General features: G+C 43.6%; 1 protein-coding gene across 1 annotated transcript in view; it reads right to left on the bottom strand.

Moving 5' to 3' along the window:
• Positions 1 to 658: 658 nt before the first annotated feature.
• The window catches only part of CDC27 (cell division cycle 27), a 2,763,676-nt gene continuing 2,744,944 nt past the window's right edge, over positions 659 to 19,390 (bottom strand). Inside the window, exon 24 of the mRNA XM_044055179.1 lies at positions 659 to 1,364. Within this exon, the coding sequence (XP_043911114.1) occupies positions 1,282 to 1,364 (83 nt within the window). The 3' untranslated portion in view covers positions 659 to 1,281. The remainder of the gene's footprint in view (positions 1,365 to 19,390) is intronic.

The following is a 19,390-nucleotide window of genomic DNA, read 5'->3' as shown; positions in this document are numbered from 1 at the left end:
TTTTCTCATACCATTAAAACTGCAAATCCTTTCAGGGATCAAACGAAAATACAATTTTAAGAACAAATTCCTTTGAAAAAATCAGACTCAGTAGCATTTTAATTGAGACTCCACTGCTGACACCTTATTTCAAGTCAGCAACTACATTTTTATGGAAAGCTGCTATAATTACCTGCATCCCACAACCAAACGCCTCAGCCCTTGATTGAAATTTTCAGCAAAAAAATCTGTTCATATGTAATGTGGCAATGCAGTTGCTTTAAAGTGTAGTAGCTGGATGTCTCCACACCATGTGAGTGTACAATGATGTAATCTCATACTCTTCTGGTTCAAAATTAACTAGAGGCAGAGATGCAGCTGCTGTACTTCCATGCTATGTGAGGCTACAGAGATCCTGCCAACTTCTGACAGTGCATTCTGAAAAAGTACTCAATTCAAAGAAATCCTTTCATCAAAGCAATATCGAGTGGAGAGGCTTTGGGCCGTGGGAATCTAGAGATGCCAAAAGCATTAAGAAAGAAATTACTGAGCCTGATTTTTTCCCCTCCTAAAATATCATGGGAAAACAAACCATATGTATTCATTTGCGTCTGCAAGGAATTTTGACAGTTATACTGTGGTGCTGGTTTCCAACCATTTAAACCAACAAAAAGAAAACTTATAGCTGAAAAAGCATTTTAATAATGCTTAATGTACTGAATTAACAGATAAGTGATACCATGTTCACAACAAATAAAAAAAAGACAGTGCAGCTTCAAGTCGGCTTTTAATCCCTTGGCACAATTAGGGATTTGTGTGTTTTTATAGGTGAATATCTTCTCAACATACTGTTTTTTTTTTTTTGCACTTCAGTGTTCCTTCAAAAATAACTGGTTTTGGGATCAGAGCTTTCCAATGAGTGGACTGAGGTAATAGTTGGGGTATCTGTAATAGAGCAGGAGAATCATTCTCAAGTCTTTCTTCCTGCTAGTCGATCCCCAAAACAGCTGCCAAACCAGTTTCTACTCTTACCTGACAAATGCAACAAGGTTGGCCAACAGATCTCTCTTTCCTCCTCATTAATTCATGTTAGAAAGGTTGAAGTCACAAATCCCAGCAAATGGCAACATCATTTAACTTAATACTCTGTCCTATCAGAGACCGGTACATGACACTGATGAATAATGCGCCACTGCTGTATGGCCAGATGAAAACGAGGAAAGAGAAACCTGGCACGAACATGAAGTAATAGTACACTTCAAATTTGTGAGCATTTAGTCTTGAATGTCATCTGGGGATGAGTTAAAATTCATCACTTTCTGCTGCATGTAGCTGGGTGTCATCTGCATCTGTCATACTGCTCTCTTGTGACTCATCGGTTCCAGCTTTAAAATAAAAGAAACACAAACACTAATAAATAAAACTACATTCTGTTAAGAATTCTTGCATCAGTATTACTCACTATTATGTCTTTGATGCAAGGTTTACTATTTGTTGCACTCTGCAGTTAAACTACTCAGCTGGAACAACCAGAAAGAGAGGGAAACAACAACTCTGTATCATATGATGCCTTCTACAGAGCAAAATGGTTACGAGAATAATTTTTTTCTTAACTTTTTAAAATATTTTACTATGTGCTGATGTTTTCACTTAGCACAGCTCAATAGTTAAGGACATTTCACTAATCTCTGAAGTTTCAAAAATTCAGATAGACTAAGGAAATCATTTTGCCACAGCTCTCACATCTCAAAGAACCTTGTTCGAACTGTAAAACAAAACAAAGGACTCACTATGAACAATAACATCCTCAACAGATGATTGCTAATACAATCAAAGCTGGACTATGATAAACGGCTGCAGAAATCTGATGTAAAGGTAGCTCCAACAGAAAAGATAGCAGTTATTCAACAAAATTAACCGGTCTCATTAATAAAAATGTGAAAACTAGAGGACAAACTATAAGATCATGACAAAAGTTGTTACTGGAGCAATGCAATAACAACAGAAGTTCTGGGGAAAACAAAAGGAGATAAATGTTCTGCGGGAATAGGTTGAATATGCTCTGCAGTCACACACACCACACCCCCCCCTTTGGAAGGTTTTAGAAAGGGCATGCATAAAGAACACCTTGTTTGCTGTAGCATACACTAGATCCAGGCCTGCTGAATCTAGCTTTGTTTATATGCTTGTTGTTTGTTTGCTTGTTATTTCCCTGGAACGCTAATTCCACCTAATACGCGGCTTCTCAGCGCTTCTGTGGATCACTACTGATATCTGCATTGCTTACTGTGCTTATTTCCTTGTTTCACTTGAAAGAAAGTTACTGTTTGTCGTTTTTGCATTTAAGTTACCTGTAACACATTGCACTTAAGTTACCTGGCACTTGCGCACTAAAGCAATTATACAAGTCAGCACTAAAAATTAAAAGCACTACACCCTCACTCCCCACTGGCCCTTGTTTTCAATTATAAAGGAATTCCCAATATTATTCTAGCATGTCCAAAGGTCAGTTGTCAATCTCCTCTCCGGTCCAGCTGGTGAATCTGGGAATCTTGAGGCAATGTTACAACTGCCTCATGTACACAGACAACCCTCTCCTCCTCCCAACAAATTCCAACACATGTGAGAGATACAACCATATAGCCAAACTGGAGGCACACTGACGTCCCGCTCACCAGGCTGAACAAGGAGAGGGTCACGGTGAGCAGCCTGTCGGGCGCTAGGATCCGCCACATAACACAAGCACTCTGGTCATTCCATGGCAAGTACAAATATGACTCAGTCATTGTCCATGCTGGTGTGAATGACCTGACACGTACCTCCCTGGACTACATGAAGAGAGACATAGAGGAGCTCTCTGAGCATGTAGCCCAGGCCGGTATGACCCTGACCTTGAGTAGCATCTTACCCTCACCAAGAATGATGCCACAATATGAAGACAAGATGATCAATTTCAACAATTGGCTTAAGTACTGGTGTCATTCAAAGGGGATCCAATGCCTGTCAGCTTGGGATGATATGCTCGACAAGCCACGATGCTTCGCTAGGGACGGCTTGCACCTGTCACCCCTGAGCTTTGGATATTGGCAAGGCTCTTGCTACCCCCATAGTGCCTTTTTAGGCAAGGCTCAAAAGACAAACCCACCTCCATAGGTATCACAAGGGATAAGAAACTAAGAGTAATGCTACTCAACGCCAGAAGTCTAAACCTCAAGATGCACGCACTCTAAACTCTCCTTAGCATGGAGAACATCGATATCTGTGCAGTAACAGAAACCTGGTTCAGGGCTCCCGAGAGCACCCCAGCACTACCAGGTTATACCTCATACCATGCTTTTCACCCCAAAACTTGGACCGAACCACAAAAGGAGGGAGTATCGATATTCATCAAAGATACCCACACCTCCAGGTTGGTGGCAAAGCACGAAGCATCAGAGACTATCCATGTGCAACTAACAGTGGGTAAAACTGCCTTCCAGTTTATAGCCTGCTACAGACCACCCTCCCAAACCCAGGAACCCCACTCGGCCTTCCTGAGAACACTGGAAAATATGAAGGTCTCTCCAAACACCATTATATTGGGTGACTTCAACTACCCAAACATAGACTGGGAGCATTACTCTAGCTCCAACACCCTAGCCCAAAGGTTCCTAGAATTTATAAACTCAAATGCTATGGAACAACTTGTTACCACTCCCACAAGAGTGGAAAATATACTGGACCTGATCATCACCAACATGGGGACTCCATGCTCCAGACCAGAAGTGTATCCCTCACTGGTAAGATCAGACCATAAACTAATCTCACTGGATATTCACATCCCGACCCCACCCCCTGCCCAGAAAACCACAGTGAAAAACTTCTCTAAAGCAAATTTCACACTCCTCAAAACCGAGGTGGAATCCTTTAAAGCCCCCGGGCCTGTGGAAAATACGGCCCAGACCACATAATCCTTTATAAACACATTCTATGAACACCTTCAGGAATGCATGGATCATGCGATCCCAAATAAAACCAAAACCCAATCCTCCAAAGGCAGACGTCCTGTCTGGTGGACCCCAGCCATAAACAAACTATACAATAGAAGGAGGAAGCTACTAAATGATAGAGCAAAATCCCAAAAAGGGAAGGCATCACTGATCAGTATTAGCAAAAAACTACGGGCACTCATAAAATTGTCTAAGGCCAGCTTCGAGAGAAAAATTGCACAGGACACTAAGGATGATCACAAGGCTTTCTTTAGTTATGTTAGGAACCTGGGTGGTAATTCCCAGATATGCTCAGAATTAGTCCAAAATGACAAAAAATACACTGAACCCACAGACATTGCCAACATCCTAGCTGACAGGTTCAGCGCAAACTCCCCCCCGCCCCACCAAAAGGGCAAATATCTATCCCAGCAGAGTGCTGCCCCCCTGACATCTCAGATGCTCAGGTAAGAGCCGCCCTCTCCAAAGCAAAAAACACAGCATCAATGGGACCAGACGGTGTCCCGGGCTGCGGGCTGCATCCTACATGAACTCCAAGAAGAGCTAAACCCAAACATAAAACTACTGTTCAATCTCAGCCTTACTATAGGATGTGCACCCAAAGAGTGGCGTACAGCAACAGTGGTCCCTCTCCATAAAGGTGGTGCCTCAACGGATCCTGGAAACTATCACCCCATAAGCCTGACTAGCTTGGTCTGCAAAGCTATGGAAAGGATCATCATGGACCTCATAAATAAAGATATTGGGGACCTACAGACACTGGATCCTACCCAGTTCGGCTTTAAGGGCAGATCCTGCCTCTTAAACCTGGTTGATTTCTTTGAAACAGTCACCAAGGCCATTGACGAGGGGAAGGTGGTCCACACAGCCTACCTGGACCTCGCAAAAGCCTTCGATACAATACCCCACTCGGGCATTATAGATAAGCTCACCAGCTTAAACATAAACCCCTATGTCACTAAATGGATTGCAAACTGGCTCAAGGACAGAACCCACATGGTTAGAATTGCTGGAGCCATGTCAAGACTCCAAACCAGTTACAAGTGATGTCCCACAAGGCTCAGTCCTGGGACCTCTCTTGTTCGGTATATATTTCTCGGAGGTACAGGCCAACACGGAAGGATTGTGGCTGACCAAGTTCGCAGATGACTGCAAACTGGGCGCCATAATCCACTCTCCAGCCGACACAAGCATCCTCCAAAAGGGCCTCACAGAAACAGACAACTGGTGCCAGAGCCATGGCCTCAAGCTAAATGCCAAAAACTGTATAGTCATCCCCTTTGGCAAAAACAAAGTGCCCACAAATTACCACATAGGTGGTAATCCATTAAGTACAGAAGAAGTAATTAGGGACCTGGGGACCCAAGTTGATAGCAATCTCTCATTTGACAACCACGTGGCCAAAGTGGTTAGAAAAACATTTTATATAGCCCACCTAATCATGAAGGGATTCACATCTAGATCAGGGGAGGTCATCGTGCCTCTTTACTCATCCCTCATCAGGCCCATAATTGAGTACAATTCCCCTTTTGGGATGTACCTTACCAGACACCTGCAGCAACTGGAAAGACCCTGCCCGGTTAAAGAAACTCCAGCTCTACTCAGTGGCATACCACCTGTTCAGAGGCAATCTGTGCCTGACGTATAAAGCCATGTCCAACCCGGAATTAATGGACATGCTGCATAACCCAGAGGCTCCCTTCACTCTGGAATAAAATCCCAGTCCAGGTTAGGCAGAGTCCCTCATTGACTCTCTTCAAGAGGAATCTTGATGAGTGGATGGGAGATTGTAGGTTTACCCCGGGTATCACTTCTGTGTCACTGTTAGACAGAGGCACAGTATACTAACCTCGAAAAAGGGCATAGCAAAATAAATTTAAAATGGGTGGCGAAAGCCAAACACATTCTGGCTAGGCTTATAAATGCCCTAGGGCAGATAGCCTAGTATGAACCTATAAATGTAGATGTTTGAGTGTATTCACTGTTGCAGTCATTACACTTGGGTTATTCTGCTGGTAGGCTACCCGCAGTCGGCCAGAGCTCCAAAGTTTAGGTCCGGCGTCAGTTGATGTCTCCTCTTTCCAGACGTCAGTGCGCCAGGGATATAAAAGATGCAATCGATGCCATTTTCTTCAGTTTTTCTTGCCCCAGATGTCAGGTGCCCCCAAATAGGAAGGCTGTAAAAAATTATGTCAAAAAGCATGCATGTACTAAAATAAACATTCCTTCATCTACAAGCAAATACACCACATAGGTTGTGTAGAGTTGAGAAGTACAGAAAAGTCCCAGCAAAGAAAAGGGTGATGGTGGGTGGGTAACCTGGACTGCAACAGGGAATACACTTGAACATCTACATTTATGGTAGGTACACAACTGTACTATGTTCATCGCGTTTCACTGTTGCAGTCATTACACTTGGGTTGAATCCCAAAGCTGAGGTTGGGTGGCTGGGCCTAAATAGGATTAGGAGAGGCTACCAGGCCCTGCAGAACTGCAGTGGCAAAGCCTGCTCTGGATTTAGAATAGAGAGGTAAGTGGTAGTGCTTGGTGAAAGTGTGCACTGAACTCCAGGTTGCAGCTTCTAAAATGTCTTTGGTTGGTACTCCTCTGAGAAAGGCTGCTTAAGTGGCTGCTGCTCTGGTAGAATGTGGCCTAATGCCCTTAGGCACTGTTTTGCCATGTTGTGCTTAACAGAAGCGAATGCAGTGTCCTATCCATTTTGAAATTGTCTGCTTTGAGATCGGCTTTCCTTGCGATCCTGTATCATAAGCTACAAACAGTTGCTCAGTTTTTCTGAAAGCTTTTGTTTTGTCCAAGTAGAATCATAGCTGTCTGTGTATGTCCAAAGCGTGCAGAAGTCTCTCCCCTTTATTCTGGGGATTTGGATAGAAAGTTGGCAAATGAATGGTTTGGTTAAGAGCCATACTGGAAACCACCTTTGGCATAAATGTTGGGTTTGTCCTTAGAGAGACCCTGTCCTGGTGAAAAATGATGAAAGGTTCCACTGCCATTAATGCCTGTATCTCTGAGACTCTTCTTGCTGAAGTTATTGCTTGGAGCAGAGCAGTTTTCCATGATAAGAATTTTATATCAGCTGTGCTAGCTGGCTCAAAAGGAGGCAGTGTGAGTTTTTCTAAAACAAAATTGAGGTCCCAAGTAGGTATTGGTGCTCTCCTTGGGGGGGTCTTATGTTTTTGGCCCCTCTGAGGTACTGCCTTAGTAGTGGATGTGAAAAAATAGGAGGTCCCATATTGTAATCAGCTGAAATGGCAGAGGCATGGATCTTAATAGATGAGAAGGATAGGCCTTTGTCCAGCATCTCAGTTAGGTATTGTAAAATCTGAGGTATATTTGGAAAGTACAGTTTTGTACCTACCATAAATGTAAATGTTCGAGTGTTCACCCTGCTGCAGTCATCACACTTGGATTATACTGCCATCAGGCGGTCCCGCAGTCGGCCCAAATTCCAAAGTCTTGGTCCGGCGTCGGTTGCTGTCGCTCCTTCCCTGACGTCAGTGCGCCAGGGGTATACAAGAGGCATCGGACGCCATTTTATTCAGTTTTTCTTGCCCCAGATGTCAGGTGCCCCCAAAAGGTAGGCTATATACATATATATATATATATATATATATATATATAAACCCTTCGGTACAACCAAATACACCAGATAGGTAATATAGGATAAAGTGGTAGAGATAAGTTCAGCTACTTCAGAGGGGATTGGACTGCAGCAGGGTGAACACTCGAATATCTACATTTATGGTAGGTACAAAACTGTACTATGTTCATCGTGTGACCCTGCTGCAGTCATCACACTTGGGTTGAATCCCAAAGCTAAGGAGGGGAGGTGGAGTCAAACAGGGTTAGAAGAAGCTAGTAGGCCCTGCAAAACTGCAGTGGCAAAACCAGCTCTAGTCTTAGAGTAAAGAGGTAAGTGATAGTGTTTGGTGAAGGTGTGCACTGAACTCCAAGTAGCAGCTTCCAGAATATCCTTGGTTGGCACTCACCTGAGAAAGGCTGCTGATGTAGCTGTAGCCCTGGTGGAGTGGGACCTAATGTTAGCAGGTACTGGTTTCCCATGATGTGTGTAACAGAAAAGTATGCAATGTCCTATCCATTTAGAAATGGTCTGTTTTGAGATAGCTTTTCCTTGTGATCCTGTAGCATAGGCCACAAAGAGCTGGTCAGTTTTTCTGAAAGCCTTAGTTTTATCCAAGTAGTAACGTAATTGCCTGTGAATGTCCAAAGAGTGCAGGAGTCTTTCTCCTTTGTTCTGGGGATTTGGGAAGAAGGTGGGCAAGTGAATGGTTTGGTTTAGGGCCACACTGGATACCACCTTTGGCATAAAGCAAGGATTAGTTCATAGAGAAACTCTGTCTTGATGAAAAATGAGGAAAGGTTCCACTGCCATTAGTGCCTGTAGCTCTGAGACTCTTCTAGCTGAGGTTATTGCTAGTAGTAGGGCAGTTTTCCATGAAAGAAATTTTAAATCAGCTGAAAAAGCTGGTTGAAACGGCGGCAGTGTAACTTTTCCAGGACAAAGTTGAGATCCCAAGTAGGTGTTGGAGCTCACCTTGGCGGTCTTAAGTTCTTAGCCCCTCTGAGGTACTGTCTTAGGAGTGGATGTGAAAATAGAGGAGGATCCGTGCTGTAATGAGCTGAAATTGCTGAGGCGTGGATCTTAATAGATGAAAAGGAAAGTCCTTTGTGTAACATCTCAGTTAAATATTGTAGAATCTGAGGAATGTTCGGCTCCAGGGGATTTAGGCCTTTAGCCTGGTTCCAGGCGCAAAATCTTTTCCATTTGTCTGAATAGGTTTTCCTCTTGCTGGGCCTCCTGGCCTCCAGAATGCTCCCTAATCTGACTTTCAGCAGTACCTTTGCTAGAAGAGGCAGTGGAGGGAAGGCATACACTGTTAATGTTTTCCAACTGAATGAGAGGGCGCCCACTTTCCAAGCTAGTGGATGGAAGGTCCTTGTGCAAAATTTTTGAAGTTGGTGGTTGTGGGGGCTTGCAAACAGATGTCTGTGCGTCCCCATTTTTGAGCTATCATTGCAAATACTTGTGGATCTAGTTTCCATTCGTGTGGATCCATGATGTTTCTGCTTAGGTCGTCTGCCAATGTATTTTTCTTTCCTGGCAGGAATTGTGCTTGTAACTGAACTTGGTAAGACAGTGCAGTGTTCCACAAGGTCATTGCTTGCCTGTATAGAGGGTAAGAATGTGTGCCTCCTTGCTTATGTACCACATAACTGTGGTGTTGTCTGTCCTTATTAGTAGTTGTCCTGGGCGTAGAAGGTCCTTGAAAGCTGTTAGGGTATCCTGCACTGCTAGCATTTCTTTTTGACTGATATGCAGGTGTCTGATCTGTAGTCCATTTGCCCTGAATGCACTGTCCTGCCATGTGTGCTCCCCAGGCATAGTCCGATGCTTCTGTTGTCATACTTTGCCTGGCTGTGGGTAAGGTGAAAGGCTGACCCTTGTTGAGGTGACATGCCTGTGCCCACCACAGAAACTCCTGTTGAAGGCAGGGAATGAGTGGAATCATTGTTTCCAAGCTGTGGCGAGTCCATACACTTTTCAGGTACCATTGTAATTTCCTCATATGCAGTTTTGCAAATGGTATTAGTAGTATGCAAGATGCCATGAATCCCAAGGCCTGCAGAATTTTTCTTGCAGGGAGTTGGGTCATTGTTGCCATTATTTTGAAATATTGAAACAGCTGTCGTTTGCCGTGAGATAAGCCATCTGGGCCGTTGTATTCAAGCTGGCACCCAGGAATATTATGTTTTGTGAGGGCACTAGTTTTGATTTATTTTCGTTTACTGTGTACCCTAGGCAACTTAGAATGTGTTTGTCAAATGCCAGATGCTGTAAAAGAATGTCCTTGCTTTCTGCTTGAATAAGACAGTCGTCCAGGTATGGGTATATTTAAATTCCTCTTTGTCTGCAGTATTCAATTACTGGTGCCAGGCATTTTGTGAAGACCCTGGGCGCAGTAGATAAGCCAAAGGGCAGTGCAAAGAATTGATAATGTGTTGAACCTGCAAAGAAGCGGAGGTATCTTCTGCAATTTTGTCTGATAGGGACATGTAGGTATGACTCCTTAAGGTCCAAAGCGACTAGCCAAGCATTCTTGACCAGCATGGGAAGAAGTGGCTGTAGTGTTAGCATCTTGAATTTTGGTACTTGCAGATAGGTGTTCAGAATTGAAAGATCCAGAATGGGTCTCCATGCTTTGTCCTTTCTTGGAACTAGGAAGAGTCTTGAGTAAAATCCTTGTCCTTGCTCCTGTGTAAGTACCTGTTGAATGGCTCTCATGTTCATGAGAGCTGTAATTTGCTTTTGTGCCTCTGCCCATTGACTTGGTGGCAGGTTTGGCATTCCTTTGATCCTTGGTAAGGTATGAAAGTGGAATCTGTATCCTTGAGAGACAATGTTTAGAACCCATTTGTCTTTTGTGATGATGTGCCAGCTGTCTGCAAAAAATGCTAGTTTTCCTCCCAAGGGTGTTGCCAGGAGAGATTTGCTTGGTAGTTTGAGGATAGAGTCATTGTGTCTGCCTTCTGCTAGCTTGGGGCCTGTCTTCTCCTCTTTTCTGGGTAGCAGAACCCCATTGGCGAGGTTTGTAAGGGCCCTGTGACTGACCTCTGCCCCTTGGGCATCTGTATTTGCCCCTCTGTGATCTGTCTGAAGCTGGAAAGGACCAATTTTTGTTGGCCAATTTCTGCTGAAGCGAGGGGGTTGTACCTGCAAGAAATCCTTGACCATTTGCATAGATTTAGCCTTATCCTCCATTTTCTTTAAAACCTCTTCTGCTTTGACACCAAATAATACATTCTGTTGTAAAGGTGCATCTAATAATTTTGCTTTAACATGGTCAGGGAGGGTTTGCTCTTTTAACCAAGCATGTCTACGAATGACAGAGCCAGTAACAGCTGCTCTACAGGAAGCTTCCAATGAATCAAATCCGCATTGTAAAGTATGCTTGCCCACCTGTTCAGCTGCATGCAACAGATCCTGCATTTCCTTGAATTCAGGCCATTCTGAATGTGTGCTCATTTTTTGTTTTAACTGAGACATCAGGAATTGTTGATATTTCAACATGTGAAACTGGCAATTTAATGCTCTCAGCCAGAGTTGCAGAGGTGTATATTTTCTTTCCCCATCTATCTAGGGCTCTGGAATCTCTTTCAGAGGGCACAGGATTTTTAGCCATAGGAGCTTTTGCTCCCTTAGGACCCTGGGATATGGTTTCTGGGTCAGCTACAGGGCTTTTATAAAGGAATTTGTGTGAGTCAGGTACTCTGTAGTATCTGTCTGGTTTGGCTGGAGCAGGAGGTAGAGAGTCTGGATTTAAACTAGACTCCAAGAAGACATCATCCACAATATCTAAAACAGGAGGGATAGCAATAGGTCTGTGTCGGGGTAATAAAAGGAACTCTCAGAACCTTTTCTTAGAATCTGAGTAATCCTGGCCTTCCCAGTGGAAATGTTCCTTCATGGTATGTAATGTTTCCCCAAAGGAGTAGTCTTCAGGGGGAGATGCTGAGGGAATAGAGTCTTCAGCATCAGAATCCTCATAAGGTGGAAAAGTGTAATCCTGTTCCTCAGAAGAATCTGAGGAGAGAGAAACCAGGTCAGAGGATGCATAATCCTCCTCTTGTCTTGGTCTTTTATCAGGAGGGGGATGGGAACCTCTGATAAGGGTAATTAAATCTTCAGCCAACTTAAGCATCTGTTTCTTAGGCATGGGGCCTTGACCTGTAGACTGATGAACAGTTTTCTTAGGTTTTAAAGGAGTTTAAGCTTAGCATAAGATTTAATGGTGAGTGTAGTCTGTCTGAAGACACCTTCTGCAACCGAAGGTGTTTCATCTGCACCGGTGTCTAATTCTGGAACGGTGTCGGTAGATGGCTGCATTGGCCTAGTAGACTTTGCTTGGGAGTTGGCAGCGATCTGGGGTTCCAGCTCTGCGGTCATCAGGGGCTGCGTAGGCACCTCACTGAAAACTGGAGAACCAACAGGCCCAGCTGAGGCCTCGGGGTCTGGCTTATTCCTAGGCTACCTGTCCTTATCCTTGCATTTTTTATGAATTGCAGTCGTCGGCTGCTCCGACGGCATGATATAATTAAATTTCCTACCAAAGTAATGCCGTGCGAAGTCAAAACGGCGTTTGAAAGTGCGTTTATTAAACCTAGCGCAAAACCGACAACCTGTGACGTCGTGGTCTGGGCCAAGGCAAGGAATACAATAGGAATGGAAGTCCTTCTGAAGTATTTGCTTCCCACAAGAAATGCAACTGTTAACTTTATCGGACATCGGACTGAGGCAAGAAAATGATCCCCAACAGGGTACTTAGGTTTACTGAAGACTTCGGACTGAAATTCAAATCGAAAATCTCATGTGATGGCCGACCGGCACTTGCGAACTGCTTCTGCTTCGGGCACCGCGCAGCAAGAAAGACTGAAGAAAATGGCGTTGGATGCCTCTTATATACCCCTGGTGCACTGACGTCAGGGAATAAGCGACAGCAACTGACGCCAGACCAAGACTTTGGAATTCGGGCCAACTGCGGGACCGCCTGATGGCAGGATAACCCAAGTGTGATGACTGCAGCAGGGTAACACGATGAACATCAAGTGGTTCGAGTCCTTGTGCCTGGTTCCAAGCACAGAATCTCTTCCATTTTTCTGCATAAGATTTCCTAGTGCTGGGTCTCCTGGCTTCTAAAATGACATCCATAACAGCTTTAGAGAGAGGTGTGCTCTGAGTGGCTATATTATCTGCCATGCAGCCAGATTTAAGGTTCTGAGTTGACTGTGCAGAATATGATTGTTTTGTTGAGTCAGATGATGAGGAATTTGAGGTAAAGGCCAGGCTGGGCCCTGAAAATGGAAAATTAAGAAAGGGCTCAACTGCCATAAGGGCCTGTAATTCAGAAACCCTTCGAGTGAGTTTCTCCAACACAAAATTGAGATCCCAAGCAGGAGTAGAGCTCTGGGTCTTATATTCTTATCTCTTTCTAAGGAATTGCTTAAAAAAAGGATGAGAAAAAAATGGTGGGGTCACAACTAGTAGTGAGCAATTGCTGCTGCAGCATGAATCTTAATAGAAGAGAAGGACAAACCTTTGTCCAGTAACTCAGTAAGATGAAACCTTGCCTGAAGATTTAGCTGTAACTGGAGAGCATCCCACAAAATCATTTGTCTGATAAGAATGTGGAGATAATGTGTCTCCCTGTTTTTTAAGCATTACACATGTGTTGTGTGTGTCTGTTAGAACACAACTGCCCCTGGAAGAAGTATCTTTGAAAGCTATATTAGTAAATTGACACTAACATCTCCCTTCAAGTGATTATGTATGCTGGAAGTCTGGCAGGCCAACGGTCTTACCAAGGCCATCTGGGGATGCTGTATTCAGTCTCACCCAGAAAGCACATGTCCTGAATACCCAGGGCATCTTAGCACTGCTATCACATATTGCAAATGATGAAGAAGTGAGATCCAGAGTCACCATCCAGTGATCTTGGCCCAGCAGAGGTAAAAAAGCTGTAACGCCAACATTTTTGAACTTGGGATGTCCAGATAAGTGTTGAGAATAGATAAATCCAAAATTGATGCCTTTGAAAGGCAAGGTATGGAAATAAAACCTGTAACCTTGGTGTATTTAGCAGAGGGCCTCTACTAAACGCTAAACTGACTTGCAAAAAAAAATCTTTAACAGCCCATATAGACTTAGCCTTCTTCTATTTTCTTCAAGACTGACCTCAACAGGTGAACCAAACAACACATCAGACTGTAAGGGAGCATCCAAAAATCTTGTCTTAACATGTTCAGATAAATTCCTGTACAGCAAAAAACACATTGTAAAGAATGCTTACCCACCTGTTCAGAGACATGTACTAAATCTTGTAACTCCAGAAAGTATAGGTTCTCTGATTTTCAACATGTGAAACTGGCAATTCAAAGCCCACATCTTCACAACATCCAGAACAGGAGGTATAGCCAAAGGCCTATGCTGGGTCTTGGAGGAGGGGCAAAGAACTTCTAATCAAAGTCTCATTTCTTTCATTTGCTTCCTGCTTTGGGCACAGATCCTGAAGAACTAGTGACAGACACACCAACAGAAGCAAAACCTGCCTGCCCCTGGGAGAAGCCTTTAGAAACAGAAGGAGAGGGCCCAAGCTCTTTAGGATTGGGTACTAGTGCTGGCGTGGCCAGTCTGGAGCAATCAGGATCATTTTTGGCCTCTCTTGTCTGACTTTTAGGAGCACCTTGGGAAGAAGAGGCAGTGGAGGGAAGGCATAAACTGTCAGGGTTTTCCAGCTGAATGATAGAGCATCCACTTTCCATGCTTGTGAGTGACAAGTTCTTGTGCAGAATTTCTGTAGTTGGCAGTTGTGAGGGGAGGCAAAAAGATCTATGTCTGGCCATCCCTTTTTCCTTGTTATCATGCTGAAGACCTGAGGATTTAGTTTCCATTCATGAGGATCCATGAGATTTCTGCTTAGTCTGCCAGTGTATTTTTCGTTCCTGGCAAGAATTGTGCCTGCAGATGTACTTGATACGTCAGTGCTGTGTTCCACAAAGTCATGGCTTGCCTGCAGAGGGGGTAGGAATGCGTGCCCCCTTGCTTGTTTATGTACCACATAACTGTGGTATTGTCCGTCTTTAGTAATAGTTGTCCTGGATGTAGTAGGTCCTTGAAAGCTGTCAGGGCATTCTGTACAGCTAGCATCTCTTTTTGATTGATGTGAAGATGCATTTGTTCCTTGGGCCACGTGCCCTGAATACATTTTCCTGCCACGTGTGCCCCCCAGGCATAATCCGATGCATCCGTTATTGTCTGCCTGGCTGTGGGTAAGGTGAAAGGCTGTCCCTTGTTGTGGTGACAGGCCTGGGACCACCATCGAAACTCCTGTTGTAGGCAGGGAATTAAAGAAATGTTTGTTTGTTTCCAGGCTGTGGCAATGTTGAGTCCAAACACTTTTTAGATACCACTGTAGATTTCTCATATGCAGTCTTGCATATGGAATTAGTAGAATGCAGGATGCCATGAAGCCCAGGGCCTGCAGAATTTTTCTTGCAGGGAGCTGGGTCTTTGTTGCCATCATTTGAAAGTAATGAGTCAGTTGCCTTTGCTTGTCTGGCGTGAGATAAGCCATCTGGGTAGTTGTATTTAAGCTTGCACCCAGGAATATTATCTCTTGAGAGGGCACTAGTTTTGATTTCTTTTCATTTACTGTATACCCTAGGCAAATTAGTAATCTTTTTACAAACGCCAGATGTTTTAGAAGAATGTCCTTGCTCTCTGCTTGAATAAGGCAGCCGTCCAAGTAGGGATATATTTATATTCCTGTTTGTCTGCAAAATGCAATTACTGGTGCCAGGCATTTTGTAAAGACCCTGGGCGCAGTAGATAAGCCAAAGGGCAGTGCAGAGAATTGGTAATGCATTGAGCCAGCTATGAATCTGAGGTATCTTCTGCAAGATTGTCTGATTGGGACATGCAGGTATGCCTCCTTGAGGTCCAAAGTAACTAGCCAAGCCTTCTTGCCCAGCATGGGTAGAAGTTGCTGCAGTGTTAACATTTTGAATTTTGGAACATCCAGGAAAGTATTTAAGGTTGACAGGTCCAGTATTGGTCTCCAGGCTTTGTCCTTTCTGGGTACTAGGAAAAGTCTTGAGTAAAATCCTTGTCCCTGTTCTTGCTGTGGTACTCTTTGAATAGCTCCCATGTCCATGAGAGCAGCAATTTGTTTTTGTGCCTCTGCCCATTGGTTTTGTGGCAGGTCCGGCATACCTTTTGATTTTGGAAGGGTGTGAAAGTGGAACCTGTAACCCTGAGAAACAATATTCAGTACCCATTTGTCCTGGGTGATTATGTGCCAATTTTGTGAGAAAAGTGCTAGCTTTCCCCCTAGGGGTGCTGCCAAAAGATAAGTGCTTGGCATTTGTAGAGGGAAGTCATTGGGACTGTTTCCTATAAGGTTGTAATTTGTCTTCTCCTCCTTTGGGGGCTGAAACATCCCATTGTTTAGGCCTGTAGGAGCCTTGGGGCTGAGATCTGTCTCTTGGCCATCTGTATCTGCCTCTTTGTGGCCTGTCTGACACCAGAAAGGACCAATTTTTTGAAGGCCAGTTTCTGCTTAACCTGGGTGGTTGAACCTGTAAGAAATCCTTTACTGTCTGCATTGATTCTGCTTTATCCTCCATTTTCTTTAACACCTCTTCTGCCTTAATGCAAAAGTATCATGCTGTAGTGGAGCATCCAATAATTTTACTTTAACATGTTCAGGTAAACTTTGTTCTTTCAACCAAGCATGCCTTCGAATGACAGAGCCTGTAACTGCAGGCTCTACAAGAAGCTTGTAATGAATCAAAACCGCATTGCAGAGTTTGCTTTCCCACTTGTTCAGCTGCATGCAATAAATCCTGCATTTCCTTACTGTCAGGATTGAGTTTGTTAGCATTTTCTGTTTTAACAAAGACATAAGGTACTGTTGATATTTAAGCATGTGAAACTGGCAGTCTAAAGCCCTTACAGCTAAAGTAGCAGAAGTGCAAACTTTTTTCCCCCATCTATCCAGAGCTCTAGAGTCCCTATCAGAGGGGACAGGGTTTTTAGCAGTGGAAGCCTTAACCCCTTTGGGACCCTGAGAAATTGTTTCTGGGTCAGCAGCAGGGTTTTTATAAAGAAATTTATGAGAGTCAGAGACCCTGTAGTACCTGTCTGGCTTGACTGGTGCAGGGGGTAAAGAATCAGGAGACAGACTGGATTCAGAGAAAACATCAACAACAATATCAAGCACAGTGGGGATAGCCAGGGACCTGTGCTGAGGCAATAAAAGAAAATCTCTGAGGCTTTTCTTGGATTCTGAATAATCCTGGCTCTCCCAATGGAAATGCTCCCTCATGGTGTGCAGGGTTTCCCCAAAAGAATAATCCTCAGGTGGAGAGGCTGAAGGTATAGATTCTTCTGCATCAGAGTCCTCATAAGGAGGGAGAGAATATCCCTGATCTGAAGAGGAATCAGAGGAAATAGAAACCTGGTCAAAGAGGAATCAGAGGAAATAGAAACCTGGTCAGAGGAATCATAGTCAATGTCTTGCCTAGGCCTTTTATCAGGAGGGGGATGGGAACCCCTGATCAAGGTAATTAAATCTTCGGCCATTTTAAGCATCTGTTTCTTTGGCATGGAGGATTGTCCAGGTGAATACTGTATTGTTTCCTCGTCTTTAATGGTGTTTTTGACTTTGCCTTGGCTGCAGTAGTGGACTTAAGCTGTGAAGGTCTGAAAACACCCTCAGAAGCCGATGCCTGCTCAGCGGCTCCAGACCCATCTGAGGGAATAGTTTCCGCAGGCCCAATACCTTGAGTTTCCAGAGGCTTAGGTGTCTCCACGTGGGAGTCGGATATGGCCTGTGGCTCTGAGTTAGCAGGTGTCAGGGGCTGCGAAAGCGCCTCACTGAGAACAGGCGTACCGGCGACTGGCCTATAAGAGGCTTTGTCGGTTTTGGACCTCGGATGCCTGTCCTTGTCTTTGCGTTTTTTTAAGAATTCCGGTCATCGGTTGTTCCGACGGCATAATGTAGTTAAATCGTCAGCGAAAGTAATGTAGAGCAAAATCAAACAGATGCTTAATAGTGCGTTTGTTGAATCTAGCACAAAACCGACAACTAGTAACATCGTGGTCAGGGCCTCGGCAAGGAATACAGTAAGAGTGAAAGTCCTTATGAGGTATTTGCTTCCCACAAGAAATACAATTGTCAACTTTTACTGACATCGGTCTGAAGCAAGAAAAAGTTTCCCCAATGGGGTACTTAGCTTTATTAAAGACTTCGGTTCTGAAACTCGATTTCGAAAATCTCAGGAGTCGGCCAACCGGCACTTGTGAACTGCTTTTGCTTCGGGCACCACGCGGCAAGAAAGACTGGAGAAAATGGCGTCAGTTGCATCTTTTATACACCTGGCGCACTGACATCAGTGAAGAGGTGACAGCAACCGACGCCGGACCTAGACTTTGGAACTCTGGCAGACTGCAGGTAGCCTGCCAGCAGGATAACTCAAGTGTAATGACTGCAACAGTGAAACACGATGAAAATCCCTCAGAGAACCTCTACCAGCTGGTGCTTAACCCAGAGTCCTAAAACATAATATTTTGCATTATAAATTAAGTACGTTTGTGTCAGATTCTCACCACAACAGCAGATGGTTTATTTCAGATTTGTTTCCTGTAATTACTTCTGAGCAATGTCAGTTGTTATCCCACCAAAAGCCAGTTTCCAAAGCAGTGGACATGGGGATGCCTGCAATTACAATGCGAGGCTACCTGAAGTAGCAAACAGAAAACTATAAAAGCAAACTGCTCAGACAGTTCAATACACTTTGTAAGCCTAAACACAATTTTTTTTGGCACAATAATAAATAGCACAAGCGCACAATGAACACACCCAAACTGGCATAGACTCCGTCTTGCAACTTTGTCAACTTCTTTACTGACCATCAAGTCATGGCCAGGCAGAGAGAAGCAAACCCCTTTATGGAAACAGCATTCTATTACCAGATATATTATTTTTAGATATTTATAAAAATTATTGAAACACAGAAATACATTTCTCCTCAGCATATTATGTTAACAAATGTTAACGATGCAATAGTTATTAGTGGTTTACTGAACTATACATTTATATACATTTTTAATATTACTTTGTTTTTTTCTTGAATTTAAAAAAAAAAAAAAAAAAAGTTATGGAAAATACAAAAAATATTAACAGGCAAGCAGACTACCAGGAAACCTATTATGTTTTAATAAGGGATCACCAACAGTTAAGATTCCATTTCTTGTAGACAGGGGAAAAAGGTCCAGCTTCTTGCTTACTGATTTGGATTGCTTCAACTGCTTCAACCATCATATTAGTCATTCTCAGAGTCATGCAATGCAACAACAGTACAAGCAGACAACAGAAAACAATCCAGAAAAACATAAAGGAGCAAAATCAAAGAGAAAGGTGGAAGGACGTGAATGGAAAAAAAATCTGAAAAGAAAAACAGTTGCTGTTATGGGGAATAAACTGATACAAATGCACTATATTTTTCATTCGGTCCCAATTACTTCTGAGCAGAAAACCAAGACAATAATCAGAAAGGGGGAGGCATACCTGATTTCTGGATAAAAATGCGTTGAATCAATGCAGCAGAATCCCCTCCACACACCTTCCGAGTGACATTCACCTTTTACTGTGTAATAGGAGTGTAGAGAAGATTAAATCACTACCTCAAATATCTAAGGCAGCAATTTCCCTGAAGAATGCTGTCAAAGTAGCAGTGGCCCCAGCAGAATGAATTCTGACGTCCTAAAATTGTTACATTAGTTCCATAGCAAAACACAATGCAATCTGAAAGCCAGATATAGCTAC

This window comes from Protopterus annectens, chromosome 13.part0 (genome assembly GCF_019279795.1).
Source record: "Protopterus annectens isolate FY-2018-M chromosome 13.part0, PAN1.0, whole genome shotgun sequence".
NCBI lineage: Eukaryota > Metazoa > Chordata > Ceratodontiformes > Protopteridae > Protopterus > Protopterus annectens.
This window is presented reverse-complemented; position numbering and strand designations above follow the sequence as displayed.